This window comes from Enhydra lutris, unplaced genomic scaffold (assembly GCF_002288905.1).
Source record: "Enhydra lutris kenyoni isolate GAN:26980312 unplaced genomic scaffold, ASM228890v2 scaffoldscaffold35, whole genome shotgun sequence".
Lineage (NCBI taxonomy): Eukaryota > Metazoa > Chordata > Mammalia > Carnivora > Mustelidae > Enhydra > Enhydra lutris.
In genome coordinates this window covers 9,889,461-9,905,011 of record NW_019154119.1, presented here as the reverse complement: position 1 = coordinate 9,905,011, position 15,551 = coordinate 9,889,461, and the positions used below count along the sequence as shown (strand labels likewise).

Sequence of the window (15,551 nt, the reverse complement as noted above, 5' to 3'; positions counted from 1 at the left end):
GGGCAGAGTGGCAGATCGTAGAAAATGCCAGCCAGTATACACCTTCTAAAAGCGAAGGGATCATACCAGAAGGCAAGAAATGTTTCCCTGAGTGACAGATGCCAGTGCAAGAACAGAGGAACACAGCTGGGCATTAAGCTCTGCCAACACCAGCAGGAACAAGACAAGGTCAAAGAGGCAGAGAAGGCAGGGTCCCTCAGAAGTGCTATTGCAGAGGGCAGCAGCTCACTGGAAGAGGAGAGGAGAGAAGGTTGTTGACCGAGTGTGAAAGGCAACCTTGGCCAAGGCTCCACAGCTCCCCACCACAAGCTCATTCAGATGCCCAGTCCAGGAAAGTCCACGTAAAAAATGAGTAACACAAAAGGCACAGGTACAGTCTCCACACACAGATATTAATGGAAATAGGCTTGGGAAAGAGCAGTACCACGGCCCCTACAGACAAAGAAAACTCAACAGAACAAGGCTGTTACAAAGCCGATGAAAACTGTAATTGAAAACCTCGAATTAGAACAGAATATGACGTAAGCTCTAGCAGGAAGAGACACCTCAAAACAGACATAAAAAACCTGAAAGAATAGAGAAATCAAAGTACTCAGAGAACAGGTAAACAACAGCAAGTGATAACCAAGTAAGAGGAGGCAGTGGGTGAGAACCTGTAGAACCCAAGCTGGGGGAGGGGAAGGGTTTGGACAAAAAAGAACAAGGATATGAAGACAGAGTGAGGAGATGATGCACGGGGGAAAAGCGACAACAAAGAAAACACTCACAGACACAGAGATCAGAAATGAGAAAAGCAAAAACATGGGGAAAAGGAGAACATGATGAGAAAAATTAGAAGACAAAGGACATACAACATGTGTGCAACAAAGGCCTATGCAAAACCAACTGAACGACAGCACAGCAAACACGTACCAGTAAAATACAAACAAGAAATTTTAAGAAATAAGGTAAATCTACAGATTAAAAAAACACAGTGTACACCAAGGAAAGGATGACAGAATCTGACATTCTGGACAAGTTACAGCTCTCATCATAAACAGATGGTCAGGAGAAAAAGAATGTTCTATCAGACTGAACTATCCCTTCAAATTCAAAACCTAAAGACACACAGTTCTGAACATGCCAAAACAAAATGCATTACTTCACATGGCCATTCTTAAGGATGCAATTAATTATAAGACAACCAAAATTTCAAATAGCTATGCAGCCCTTTGGAAAAAGACAAAATATATTCTTCACATCAAAAATACTGAAAGAAAAATGAAGTACATAAAAAGTTCACAGAAAAAGATATAAATAAATGGTCCTTAAGGCAGGAAAAGATGTTCAGACTCAGTATAAGTGAAACGGAAATTAAAATTACATTGAGCTATATTCTTCTTCTTCCTTTTTTTTTTTTTTAAGGAAATCTACCCATTGGCAAAAAAAAAAAAAAAAAAAAAAAAAAATCTAAGGTTATCACACAGTTTAGGCTGAAGGGAAACAAGCCCTCGGACATTCTGCCCTCAGAAGTGCCAACAAGCACAGTCCCTGGAAGGGAGTCTTCCAAAATGGAGTGAATCCTGTAAAAATACCCGAATACACAATCAGACACATGTACAAAATTATTTACTGTGACCACCATTTATAACAGCCAGGGATTAGATTAGAATTCGACTATCCATCAGTAGGAGATGATTCAATACCATGTAATTATAAAAAGCAATGAGAAAATACCTGTGTACTGATATAAAAAGATCTCTACAATGTATCATTAAATCAAAGAAAGCAATCTGTCCAAGTTTATTTACTGCGCTACCTCTTGTATCTGGCAACAACGAAGAATAACAAATATGCTCACATTACCTTGCATCTACATAAACGATAAAAACGTATTTAATAAATTTAATTAGGTAAAAAGAGAGAAAAGTGGTAGAGATGAGACTGGAGAGGGAAGCAGATAGCCTTCACGGGTCCTCACTTCCAAGATGACCAAGAAAAGAAGGAATAATACTGGACGTGCCACAAAGGGCCCTTCCATTGCCCCAGTCTCGCCTGTGGCGCAACCCGGGATAAGGCTATTAAGTTGCTTATTCATTCAGGACATTCATTTGCCGCGTCAGGGACACTGCCAAAGTGAGTGTCTTCCGCCGCTGGGTGCAAGCCTACAGGGCTGAGCGAGCCATGCTCTTCCCAGCAGGGCAGCCGGGCACCGCTCTCGGGAGGTACCACAAGACCCAACACCCGGGTCCCCGATGCGGGCCCATGGGCGCTGCCCATCGACCTCCAGTAAGTGTGGTGGAAGGAGCCAAGTTCCTAAGGACTGAAGAAAAACTTCTCTGGAAAAAAAACAAACTTGGAGATTATACTTTATTTGTGTGTATGTATGTTTACTTTAAAAAATTTTTTTTAAAATTTAAATCCAATTAATACATAGTGTATTGTTAGTTGCAGAGGAAGGGTTCAGTGATGCATCGGTCTTACCTAACACCCAGAGCTCACTACACCACCTGCCCTCAATGCCCCTCACCCAGTGACCCCGCCCCTGTACCCCGCCCCGCCCCCAGCAACCCTCAGTTTGTTTCCTATGACTAAGAGTCTCCTGTGGTTTGTGGAGATTATACTTTAAGAGCAAAACAAAACACATGAGGTATTAATCTATTGTAAAGAAAAACTACTCTTACTATGTTTGTGTTTCCTCCGATTGTTTTCCACTGTTTCTGTAAACAGAACTGAGAGCATTCCTGTTCCTGAACTTTATTATAAAAAGCTTTCCATAAAGTTAAACAGATGTAATTTTCTACTATAATTCAACCAGCGTCCTATAGTTGCACATAATTTCTAATTTTCCAGCTTTAAATAAATACTGCTACAATAAACATACCCAGGCACAAATAGCTTTTCTCGTTTTGGATTATAATAACAAAATTATTTGGCCAAATTGAAATTTTTGAAGGTGTTTTACATAAGCTGCCTTAATGCTTTTCAGAAAAACTTCAATAATAATCACAGCTAACTTTTTATGTATCCCAATATTGTTTATTAGGGACCAACTCATTTAATCCCTATAAGCACCCTACAGCTATAGTTTCCCTATCTTACAGACAAGCAAATTCAGGTTCAGAGATTAGGTAATTTGCAAAAGTCCCATAACTGGAAGTAAAACTGCACTTCAAACCAAGGTAGTCTTGCCTGAGAAACTGTGCTTTCACTACACTAACATAGCTTCCATTCTTTTTTTTTTTTTAATATTTTATTTATTTTTTGACAGAGATCACAAGTAGGCAGAGAGGCAGGCAGAGAGAGAGGAAGGGAAGCAGGCTTCCTGCTGAGCAGAGAGTCCAACATGGGGCTTGATCTCAGGACCCTCAGATCATGACCTGAGCCGAAGACAGACTTAAACCCACGGAGCCACCCAGGCGCCCCCAGAGCTTCCATTCTTACCACTAATCTAAAAATAGCCATTTCTCTGAAATCTCACTGACATGAGACTGACATGTTATTTTTCATCTTGACATATATGAAAATGGCTTCTAATGGTTCTGGTTTGGATTTCTTTTAATTGCTTGTGAAGTTGAACATTTTTCCTATATGAATCTTATAGGTATAAAAATGGCGTTTATGTTAAAATATCATTCCCTGATGAGTTTTCCTACAGTTCAGAAGAAAAACATGTCAATTATTTTTCTTAAAGATTTATTTAAAAAAAAAAAGATTTATTTATTTTAGAGAGAGAATGTGTGTGTTGAGGGGAAGGGTAGAGGGAGAGGGACAGCGAATCCTAAGTGGACTCCGCACTGAGCACAGAGCCCCATGTTGGGCTCTCTGGGTCTCACTCCCATAACCCATAAGGTCAAGCTGGACACTTCACCGACTGGGCCATCCAGGTGCCCCCATTAGTTTATTATGAATAACACACATATGAAAAACGAGCTTGTTATAACTATATGCCATAGCAATACTCAAACCAAACTTAAGATTTACATATAAACATTTATTTTTTATGTCTTAATATATATGAATAATAAAGCAGAAAAGTGACCAACCACTTACCTCATTATTTCCTCTCGATCTCCATGACTAGCATGTTCGGCTTGTATCTTTTGTCTTAATCTATTAATTTCTTTGTCCAGAATTGATGCAGATTTTTTTACTTCTATCCGTTCTGGGCAGATTTGTCTTGCTTGTGACGTTTTCTCCTAAGGTTATAGACGTTTAATATCTTTAAAACTTTTCTTTGACATAGTAATAAATTGTATTACTTGTGCCAACAAAAGCAAAGTAAAATTCTGAACTTAGGATCAGACTTTTACATGTATTTTAATTACTTTTACTATCAATGTTATTTAAGCCTTACATTGAGAGTTTAGACTATACATCTTCAAGAGAAAATTGCATTACTATGCACAACTTTAGTAATTTGTAAGATCTCCGTATCTTCCTAGTGAAACCAATTTCAAGTGGCAGTCATGAAAAGTGTGGCAGACAGCTTTCTATGTTTTAGAATGGCCTCTGAACACCAAATAGTACTGAACACATAAACAAAAAGACCCTCATATTCATAAAATATTAAAAAACTCAAAGCACCTTTACATATAGTACTTATTTTACATTCACAACATTCCACATAGTAAGTCATAAACAAGTGAGACAAGAGATCAGAGTTTAAAGGCTTTTCCTAAGAAAAGTTGGAATCTCTTCCAGTTAGACCAAGGTTGCCTTCAACTTCTCGTCTAAAAACAGGGCTGCTGCTGACAGCTGTTAAAAAAGGTGTGTAGGAAGCAGGAGCTGAATTTCAGCCCAGTCCACACCCGTGCTGCTCAGAGGAAGGGGTGCCTTTTTCTGACATAAAGTTGCTGTCCACTTGCCAAGCTGGGCATGTAAGGAGCTAAGTAGCTGAGAGCAAGTGTCACTTTCCAAATCACTCAGAGGCATGAGATTAAACTTGCTGTCTGACCCAGAGCCTTCTCTGTGGTGGGTCGTCTCGCTGATTCAAACAGCCGTCGCTATACGGAACAGATACTCATCAGACAATGTGTCTATATTTGGAAAGACAACATTAAGGAAAACACTTTAACAGCCCTGACTGAGGTGGTAAACAAAACATAAAAGAAAAATGCTAGATAACCTCTAGTTCTTTTTCTTTCATATCGAGTTCTCGTTTCTTTTTATTTAAAGTATCCAAGTGTTCCTTCTGTTTTTCCTCGTAATGCCGCTTCCCTCGTTTTTGGTTATCCACTTCAGAATCAGCAAGGTTTAATTCATCCTGTTTAAAGAAAGCCAAAATAATCTTTAAAGAAAAGATTGTTTTAAAAAACAATTACCAGCATAGGTACAAAACTAACTGATAACAAAGTGGACAGGGTTGTTAATGTTGCTTCCAGAGGCAAGTGTGAGTGCTCATATCCAGGCGTATGAATGGAAGTGAAGGGTTTCCGCAAATTAAGAAGTCACATTATTATATTCAAATCCTAACATGAAGTCTCCACATATTATGGTGCTTTCAACTATATTTTGGGAAATAAGATAGTTTTGTGGAAAGTCAAAAGTTTTAAGCCTGAAAAGACTTAAGACAATCCAAGTGCTGGATATTTAAAGAGTTGATCTGGCTTTTTAAAAAGGTGAGTCACCGTGGAAGAGAAAAGGATGCAAAGATACTTTTCATTGACCTATTTATCAGTCTGGAAACATAACTCACAATTTTAGCAGTTTTAAGATGCCATTAAAAATAAAGAATAGCAGACTATGATAAGGTAAAGATGCATATTACAAGGCACAACAGCCACTGGAAAAAGAAAAGAGTTATGGTTTAAAAATGAGCAGAAGAGATTAAAAAAGGAACACTAAAAATTACCAGGCTAACCCCAAAAGGAAAAAAGAGGAAACAGGAATAAACACACAGGAATTAAAGCACAAATAGCAGCTAACCTTTTTTTTAAAGATTAAATGCTTTCTTTTTAAGACCAAGTACAAGGCAAGGATCTAGTCCCATTCTACTCAACTCTGTATTGCAGGCCCATGCTAATTCAATGAAAATGTAAAAAGGAAAAAAAATGTAAAAAGGAAATAAAAAGCAAAGATATTGGAAAGGAAGAGTAAAACCACATTTAAAAAAGATGACTAGAGCGCCTGAGTGGTTCAGTCAGTTGAGTGTCCAGCTCTTGGTTTCAGCTCAGGTCATGACCTCAGGGTTGTGGAACTGAGCCCTGCGTTGGGCTCCATGCTGAGTATGGAGCCTGATTGGGATTCTCTTTCCCACTCTTTCTGTCCTAACCCCCCCAAATACATAAATATATAAATCTTAAAAAAAAAAAAAAAAAAGAGATGACTGTATGAAGAAATTCAAAGGAAAAGCTTTTAAATTAGTAAGTTTAGAGAACTCACTGGATACAAAACCAAAACAAAAATCAGTAATATTTCTACATGTTAGGAATGATTTAAAAATTACTTAAAATCTATAAAATTCACTATAGCATCAAAAACATCAAACATATACCCAGAATACATAAAGAACTCTTAAAACTCAAAAAGAAAAACACATAACACAAGTGAAAAAAGGGCAAAGCTTTGATCAGACATTTCTCCAAAGAAGAAACACACATGAGCAATATGAACACAATTTGTTCAACAGTATTAGACATAAGGAAAATGCAAATCAAAACCACAAAGAACATTTCATTCTTTGGGGCACCTGGGTGGCTCATTAAGCATCTGCCTTTGGTTCAGGTTACAAGCCCAGGGTCCTGAGGTGAAGCCCCATATCAGGCTCCCTGCTCACCCAGGAGTCTGCTTCTGTCTCTCCCCACCCCCACTTATGTTCTCTCTTGCTATCTCTCTCTCAAATAAAATCTTAAAAAAAAAAAATTCACACCAAACAATATGGTTAAAATAGAAAAGGCATACAATAACAAGGATGTGAAGGAACTGTGACACTCAAACATCACTGGAGGGAACATAAAGTGGTGCACTTTTGAAAATAATTTCAAAGTTTCTCAAAACAGCATAAGTGTGTGGCCCATCAATTCTACTTCTAGGTCTTTATTCAAAAGAAAGAAAAACATGTATATGAATGGTCACAGCAGTAGGACCTGAAGTACCATCAACTGATGAATGGATAATAAAATGTGATTCACAATAATAAAATGGCATATTACTAGGGCATACAAAGTTACAAACTGCTGATACATGCTACAACGGGGATGAAGGTTGAAAACATTATACCAAGTGAAAGAGTTTGGTCACAAAAGACCACATATTGTATGATTTCACTGACATGAAATTTCTAGAATAGGCAAATCTATAGAAACAGAAGTAGTGGTTGATTAAGTGTGTATTCTGTACACAAAATATAGGTCCCAAATATATTTTGTCAGATGTACATAGAAACACTTCTTTTGAGGAACTGTGAGAGGTGTTTAGTTTTAATTTCAGCATCTACATGTTCATATGCCAGTGTATCAAAGTGCAATTGGCTTTTGTTATGTTTATCTTGTATCCTGTGACTTTGCTGAACTTATTTTTTAGTTCTAGGAGTTTTCTCATAGACTCCATGAGGTTTTTTTTCCAAGTAGACAATCATGGCATATCAAATAGAGTTTTATTTCTTCCTTTACAATCTGTGTATTATTTCCTTTTCTTGTCATATTGCACTTGCTAGAACTTCCAATACTAACTACACTGAGTAAATAGAGCGAGACAAACATCTTTACCTTCTTCATGCTAACTAGGTTGTTTCTGGTCTTTAATGTGTCAGAACAAAATCTTTCTGTTTTTCCAAGGACTTTTTAAAAAAATCATGAATGGGTGAATGTTATCAAATATTTTTTCCTCACTGATTTATGATTTCTCTTCTTCAGCCTATTAATACGGTGGAAATAGTCTTGCATCTCCAGAATAAGTAAACCCCATGTGGTCACTGTGAATAATATATAATAAGGATATGTATTTTATATTGATATAGCTATAGATATAGATTTTAAGATTTTATTTATCTACTTGACAGAGAGAGAGAGATCACAAGCAGGCAGAGAGGCAGGCAGAAAGGGTGAAGCAGGCTCCCTGCCAAACAGAGAGCTTGATATGGGGCCCAATCCCAGGACCCTGAGATCATCACCTGAGCCAAAGGCAGACGCTTAACCGACTGAGCCACCCAGGTGTCCCTATATATTGTTTTTCTAATGAATTGTTCAGTGCTGTAAATTTCCCAAATCACCTTCAAAATTTCTCTCAATACTTCCTCGTTGGTCCCTGGGTTATTTAGAAGGATGATAAGTTTCACATATTTGGAAACTATCTATTAAAAGATTTTTAATTGATGATCTTTTAACTAAAGACTTCTAGTATGAATGCATTGTGATTAGGAAACACTCTGTTTAATTTCAGTTCTTTTAAATTGCTTTTTTTTTAATGGTCCAGGAGATAATCTATCTTGGTGTACATGCCACAGGCACTGGAAAATGAGGTGTATTCTGCTGGTGTTGGTAATCTTCTCTAAGTACTTCTCTAAGTACTAGATCCTGTACGCTAATGGTGCTGTTCAATTTTCTAAATCCTTACTGATTTTCTGTCCTATCAATTATTGAGGGAGTTTCGTCATATTTTGCAGGTTATATGTTTGGTGCAGCTGTGCTGTTCTGGTGCACACATTTACAATTGGTATCTATTCTTGGTGGATTAACCCTTTTGTCATATAATGTCCTTCTCTGCCTCTGGTAATTTTATTTTGAAGTGTACCTTACAGATTTTAATACAGTTACCCCTGCTTTCAATCTGCTTATATCTGTCTTTTTTTTAAGATTCTATTTATTTATTTATTCAAGAGCTAGAGAGAGAGAAAGAGTAAAACCTGCTGGTGGGGGGAAGGGGTAGAGGAAGACGGAGAGACAGAGTCTCTGCACTGAGCATGGGAGACTGATGCAGGGCTTGACCTCATGACCTGAGCCAAAACCAAGAGTCAGATGTTTAACCAACTGAGTCCTGTGCCTATATCTGTCTTTCAATTATTTATTTAGACTACTTACATTTAATATAATTATTCATATAATTAGGGCTTAAGTCTGTCATTTGTTTTGCCTTTTTATCTTCTTTTTCCTGCTTCATGTGGGTTAAACATTTTTTTAGAATTCCACTTTGATTTGTCCATATATAGTACTTTTGAGTGTATCTCTCTGAATAGCTTTTTTGTGGTTGCTCCAGGTATTATATATATATTTTATATATTTAACAACATAGTCTACTGGTCATAATTTTTACCAGCTTGATTATAAATACACAAGTCTTACCTCCCGTTCTAGCCCTTTATGCTTCCTTATTTTTTAGCATAATTGTCTTAAAATATTTCCTCTACATATTTTAGAACCATCTCAGACTCAGACATTATTAAAATTTTATTTGGTTTTAAACATCATTTTAAAAACTTGAGAAGGAAAGTCTGCTGCATTTACATATATGTTTAACTTGTTTTTTTTCCTTCCTGATGTTCCAAAATTCCTTCTATTTTTTTCTATTTAGAGAACTTTTAGCCATTCTGTTAGAACAAGTCTGTTGGCAACAAGTTCTCCAAGTTTTCGTTCATCTGAAAATATTTCAATTTTTCCTTTACTGCTTAAAGATATTTATGTTGCAATTAGATTATGGGTTGGCTGGTCTTCTCTTTCAGCACTGGAAAAATGTGCGACTTCCATGTGGTCTCCATAGTTTCTGATGAGAAACTGGCTATCATTCAAATTTTGTGTTTGTTTCCCATAGAGGTAAGGTTTCTTACTTAGTTCTTTTAAGACTTTAGCTTTCAGAAGTTTGACTATGATGTGTCTTATTGTGGATTATCTTGGGTTTATCCTGTTTGGTGTTCACTCACTTTCTTAATATGTAAATTCAGACTCTTTGCCAAATTTGGAAAGGATGCAGCTATTATTTCTTGGAGTACGTTTTTAGCCCTGTCCTCTTTCTCCTCTCTTTTGAGGACTCCAATGATACCAATGTCAGATCTTTGGTTATATAGTCTCACAAGTCCTTAAAGTGTTATTCATTTTTTTTCAGACTTTTTTCTTTTCTTTTTCTTTCTTTTTTTTTCTTTTGCTTGGTTCAGTCTATTTTCTCTCTGTTGTTCAGTTTAATAAGGGACAATAAAGAAAAATTATGAACTACATGTTTAATACATATGAAAAATGTCAATGAAACAACACAATCCCTAAGAAGAAAACTTAAATAGTTCAGTATCAACTAAAGAAAATGAATTCATAGAGAAACCATAGGCCACAAAAAAAATTATAGGCCAAGATAGCTTTGCTGGTATATTCCATATGTAAAAAAGAAATAATTCCAAATCTGCAAAAAGTTTCAGAAAAGGGAAGGGGAAACACTTCCAAACTTATTTTATAAGGCCAATACACCCATAATTAAAAAAAAAAATCAAACACATCACAAGAGAATCAAAGACCAATGAATAAACACAGGTCAAAAATCTTTAAGAGGATGTAGTATACACACACACACACACACATGCACGCACACACACACACAATGGAATGTTAGCCACAGAAGAGAAAGAAATCCTGATGTTTGCAACAACATGGATGGAACTAGAGAGTATTATTCTAAGTGAAATAAGCCAGAGAAAGACAAATACTACATAATTTCACTCATATGTGGAATTTAAGAAACAAAACAAAGGGGAAAAAGAGGGAGAGGCAAACCAAGAAACAGACTCTAAACTACAGAGAACTGATAGTCACCAGAAAGGAGGGGGTGGGGAGATGGGTGAAATAGGTGATGGGGATTAAGAGGTGCACTTGTGATGCGCACAGGATGTTGTATGAAGTGTTGAATCACTATGTTGTACATCTGAAATTAATCTTGCACTGTATGTTAACTGGAATTAAAATAAAAACTTAAAAAAAAGTCTTCACTAAAATTTTGATGGATTTAAGAACCACCAAAAGGTTTAGACTGGAAGATAGTTTGTTCATTTACTGTGATATACAAAGACTTGTACACTAACGGTCAAGGCAGCTTTATTTATAAAGCCCCCAATATAAATATTCAATTTATAATAGCCCCCAAACTGGAAACCTGTATGTCCCTCAATAGGTAAATGAATAAACAAACTGTGACATAGCAAATATAATGGAACACTATTCAGCAACAAAAAGGAATGAAGGACTGATTCAAGTAAAAATATAGGTGAATATCAAAATCAAAAAGAGTAACTTTTATTCTATTCACTTTCAAAATATAGTGTGGACGTATGTGCTAGACAACATGTTATATCCTGAAGAAGGTCAAACCAAAAAACAGTTAAGAGTACATAATTTGTGATTCCATTATATATAATTCTAGAAAGTGTGTAGACTATAGTTAATAGCAAGAAGATTGGTAATTAGGGACACGGAGTGGGGTGAGGACAGAGAGATTACAAGGGACATGGGGAAACTTTTGAGTGTGAAGAACACATTCCATTCTCTGTGGTTTCACAGTTTATACATGTCAATACCTATCAAACTGTGTACTTTCATGTGTATTCACTACCCATCAATTGTCTCAATAAAACTGTTTTAATTCAAAAGTGTCCTGATTTGGGGTGCCTGGGTGGCTCAGTTGGTTAAGTGTATGCCTTTGGCTCAGGTCATGATCCCAGGGGCCTGGGCTCAAGCCCCACATCAGCCTCTCCCTCTCTTGCTCCCCCTCTCTGTCAAATAAATAAATATTTAAAAATCATAAAAAAAAAAAAAAAAGTCTCCTGATTTAAGGACCACCAAATTAAATTTTACTCAGTGTGTTGGTTTGTTTTTTGGACCTAGCACTAGCCATACACACTGTGATGATCATGGTCAGCCTCAGGAGCTACAGTCAGAAACAGAGAAAGAAATAAACACCAACCAAAACAGTCAAAACAGACTCAAGAAAGACAGAATATTTGGAAGTAACCCAAAAGGAAAAGAACTTGTGAGGTATCTAAAAACTGAAAATATTTACCTCATATAACACAGGATATAGGCTATCTTCTACTTTAAGACTACAATTTATTGCACCTTGTTCATACTGCTAAAAATAAACTATCCCCCAATCAGAGAAAGACAATTATCATATGATCTCACCGATATGAGGAATCTGAGAAATAAGACAGAGGATCATGGGGGAAGGGAGGGAAAAATGAAATAATATGAATGCAGAGAGGGAGACAAGCCACAAGAGACCCTTAATCTCAGGAAACAAACTGAGGGTTGCTGGAGGGGAGGGAGGTGGGAGGAATGGGGAGGCTGGGTGATGGACACTGGGGAGAGTATGTGCTATGGTGAGTGCTGTGAATTGTGTAAGACTGATGAATCATAGATCTGTAGCCCTGAAACAAATAATACAGTATATGTTAATAAAAAACAAACAAAACCCAAAAAACTATTCCCCATGGTAAATACCTGATTATAAAAGGGTTCTATGAAAACTAAAAACATTGTTACATCGATGGAGAAAAGCTGTTCCTTTACTTCAAACAGAATTTTTAAAAGTGGGTGCAACTGATGTAGTAGAAGACATTACAGTTAGAAAATTGAGTAATTTATGAAATAGTATGTGTGAATCATTTGTGGTAAGAACTTTCACACTGAATATGCCCACGTTTGTTTCAGGGAGCCAAAGAGTAAAGTGTTTCAGGCCACATTTGTGCCGGTAAATCTTCCCTCCCAGCAACCGTGGAAATGTACAGACTTCACTTGTGAAATAGGATGAAAAGAACCTGATCTGGTCGCTACCCCTTCCTCCACATTTACCATGACTGTTTGATCTGTTCTTGTGCACTTCATAAATGTATGTCAAATTTAAAACCAAAAGTGAAGCAAGAGGGTATTTTATTTCATTTCATCCTATCGATGGAATGAAGGGCTACCGATATGAACAGCCAGTTAACGACACCCATCCTGGGTTAGGTGAGGATTATGAGGGATTAGGTCTAAAATTCAAGTCTGATGTAGTAGCCCTAAACCAGTAGCATTTCTAACCTTTAAGAAGTTACAGCCTTTAAAAAATAGGCTGGGATGGTAGAAGGAACATAATCATTAAAAAATGTTACTATCTTAGATGCCTATGAAAACCAGAAAACCAGTTTTACTCCGTGACATTAGATAAATTGCTACAGTGTTATTACTGGCACTTGTTTCATATAAACCTATATCAAGTATGAGGTTTTAAAAAACTATAAAACATTACCTTGGAATTATTAAAAGCACATGATCACCCATCATCCAAACAAGCTATCAGAAACTGAGAGGGCAGGGCACCTGGGTGGCTCAGTGGGTTAAAGCCTCTGCCTTCAGCTCAGGTCATGATCCCAGGGTCCTGGGATTGAGCCTCGCATTAGGCTCTCTGCTCAGGGGGGGCCTGCTTCCTTCTCTTTCTCTGCCTGCCTCTCTGCCTACTTGTGATCTCTGTCTGTCAAATAAATAAATAAAATCTTTAAAAAAGAAACTGAGAGGGCTTCCTATTCTAATAATGTAGCCCATCTCTTCTAGTAGGCTCAATATGGGTCATGTTCCCCGTCCAACAAATTCAACTTGCAACTAAAACTACAGCATTAAGTTTGCAGTATAAATCTAAACAATCTGTTCAAAGTGAGGAAAATATTCCCCATACCAAAATTTCAATGACTATATATCTAAACAGAGCCCTTTAACCCTCACCACCCCCAACACAACATGAACAGTTGTCCTAAAAGCAAACAGATCACATCTAAAAGCTGCTAATGTATCATGACGGCAGTGTCTCAGGAATTAAATTATTTTGTTAGCCTGTTGGTCCTGCTGTTATTGATGGGCTAGTGCGACACGACACTGGGGAGGAAAAGCCTCTGGGCTGCTGGCTGACTGTAGGCAAGTTCACTGAAGGAATCACCTCCTGGCTTCCAGTTATTTGCAGCCAAGGCAAAGAGCTAAGATCAAGAACCCTCACTGCCCTCTGCCCATATTTTCTGCTCTTACACTTTTTCAAACTCCCAATTCCAGGAGTTGCGTTAGCCTAGAGGTCCCTAAAAGAACAGAACAGAGCTCTTCATCATTTCTTGTTTTGAATTTTAAATTGTCTGGGATGAGTAATTTAGGTGCTGATCTTTCCTTTCCTATGTTGTTTTAACATATCTCATCATTTTGATTTTAAGTCACCCTGTTCTGTCCCTTACCCATTTAAAATATTTTTTTATCCTACCTTTATTGTGACTTCACTGCTCTAATTACTGAGTGCTGAATTCTACCTTGTCTATTTCTGATGATTTTTAATATTTATCTTACTCTGTCTTACTTTGTTTTCTTTTAAAAACTAGTCTTGTCTTTTTTATTGTAGACTTTTTGCCTTTTTCTTATTTCCTGTAACAAATGCTTTCATAATTATTTTTCTCAATATTACCTTCAATACATTCTCCTTCCTCACTATTTTAATATTGAAACATTATATTTTTGTGGGTGCCTGGGGGCTCAGTTGGTTAAGCATCTGCCTCAGGTCATGATCATAGGGGTCCTGGGATCGAATCCCATGTTGGGCTCTCTGCTCAGCAGAGAGTCTGTTTCTCCTTCTAGCTCTACCTAATGCTCCCCCTGCTTCTGTGCTCTCTCTCTGTCAAATACATAAATGAAATCTTAAAAAAAAAACCAACAAACCAAAAAACTTTATTATTAAGTTTCTCAATCTCCTTAATCAGCTAACTTATCAGTCTGTTTTCCCATTTTTTATTCTTATCACAAATAAAAAGGAGTTAAGTTGCTCTGGGTTACACATCAGGCAGGACCCCAGGCCCTGGACAGCAGTTCGAGAGACGCCACAGCAAACCATTTTTCTAGGCAGCACATCTGGCACCTTCCTTTAATATTCTCCTGTAAGTCAGGCTTTCTAAAATTTTCAGTGGACACAAGTATAGTAAAAGTTATATGCACAATTCTTTAAAGCTATTAAAATATCTAAAACCATTTTGATTCAAAGGGAGTTTTCCTGCCCAAAAAAGGGGGTTTATGTTGAAATTGCATCATCAACATATCCCTCTCAGACTCTTAAAATACACTATTCATGCTTCTCAGTCTTGTAAAAAAATTTAAAGTTCTGAGAATAATTGAACTATTCATAAAAATGATAATGACAATAAGCTATTGATAATTAAGCTAATAAAAAAACACAGGGAAATGTACACATTTAATTGTTAAATAATTTTATTTTCCTAAATTTGGTTTCAAAAAGCATGTGCTTAAAAAAAGGAAAAGAACAGTTTAATTGAGGCTGGAACATTAACAGAGACATATCAATAAATAAGAATTCAGTGGTATTTTATTTCAAGTTGGCTTTTATATCTAATCCATAACTCTATTTTTATATAACTAATCCCTGAATGACTGAAGGAACGCAAGGAGGGACAATGGAATAGGTGAGCACAGAAAGAGAACAGATGGATAAGATATCCGTGCTTCTGGTTCTAAAAAAAGAAGAAAATCACAAAACAAAGAGGGAACCAAATTGTAATCTTCTGGGGGAACAATTTTGGCAATTTATGATCCTAAAGAGATGAACAGAAATGTTTAATTCTAACTGACCTACTGACGAAA

General features: G+C 36.8%; 1 protein-coding gene across 2 annotated transcripts in view; it reads right to left on the bottom strand.

The window, feature by feature from the left end:
* The window catches only part of LOC111154051 (structural maintenance of chromosomes 6), a 75,186-nt gene that overhangs the window by 11,419 nt on the left and 48,216 nt on the right, over positions 1-15,551 (bottom strand). For both annotated transcript variants that reach the window (XM_022513406.1, XM_022513407.1), the window contains exons 21-22: positions 5,108-5,245; positions 4,033-4,178 (exon numbers count right to left, since the gene is read on the bottom strand). In XM_022513406.1, the coding sequence (XP_022369114.1) occupies positions 4,033-4,178; positions 5,108-5,245 (284 nt within the window). The remainder of the gene's footprint in view (positions 1-4,032; positions 4,179-5,107; positions 5,246-15,551) is intronic.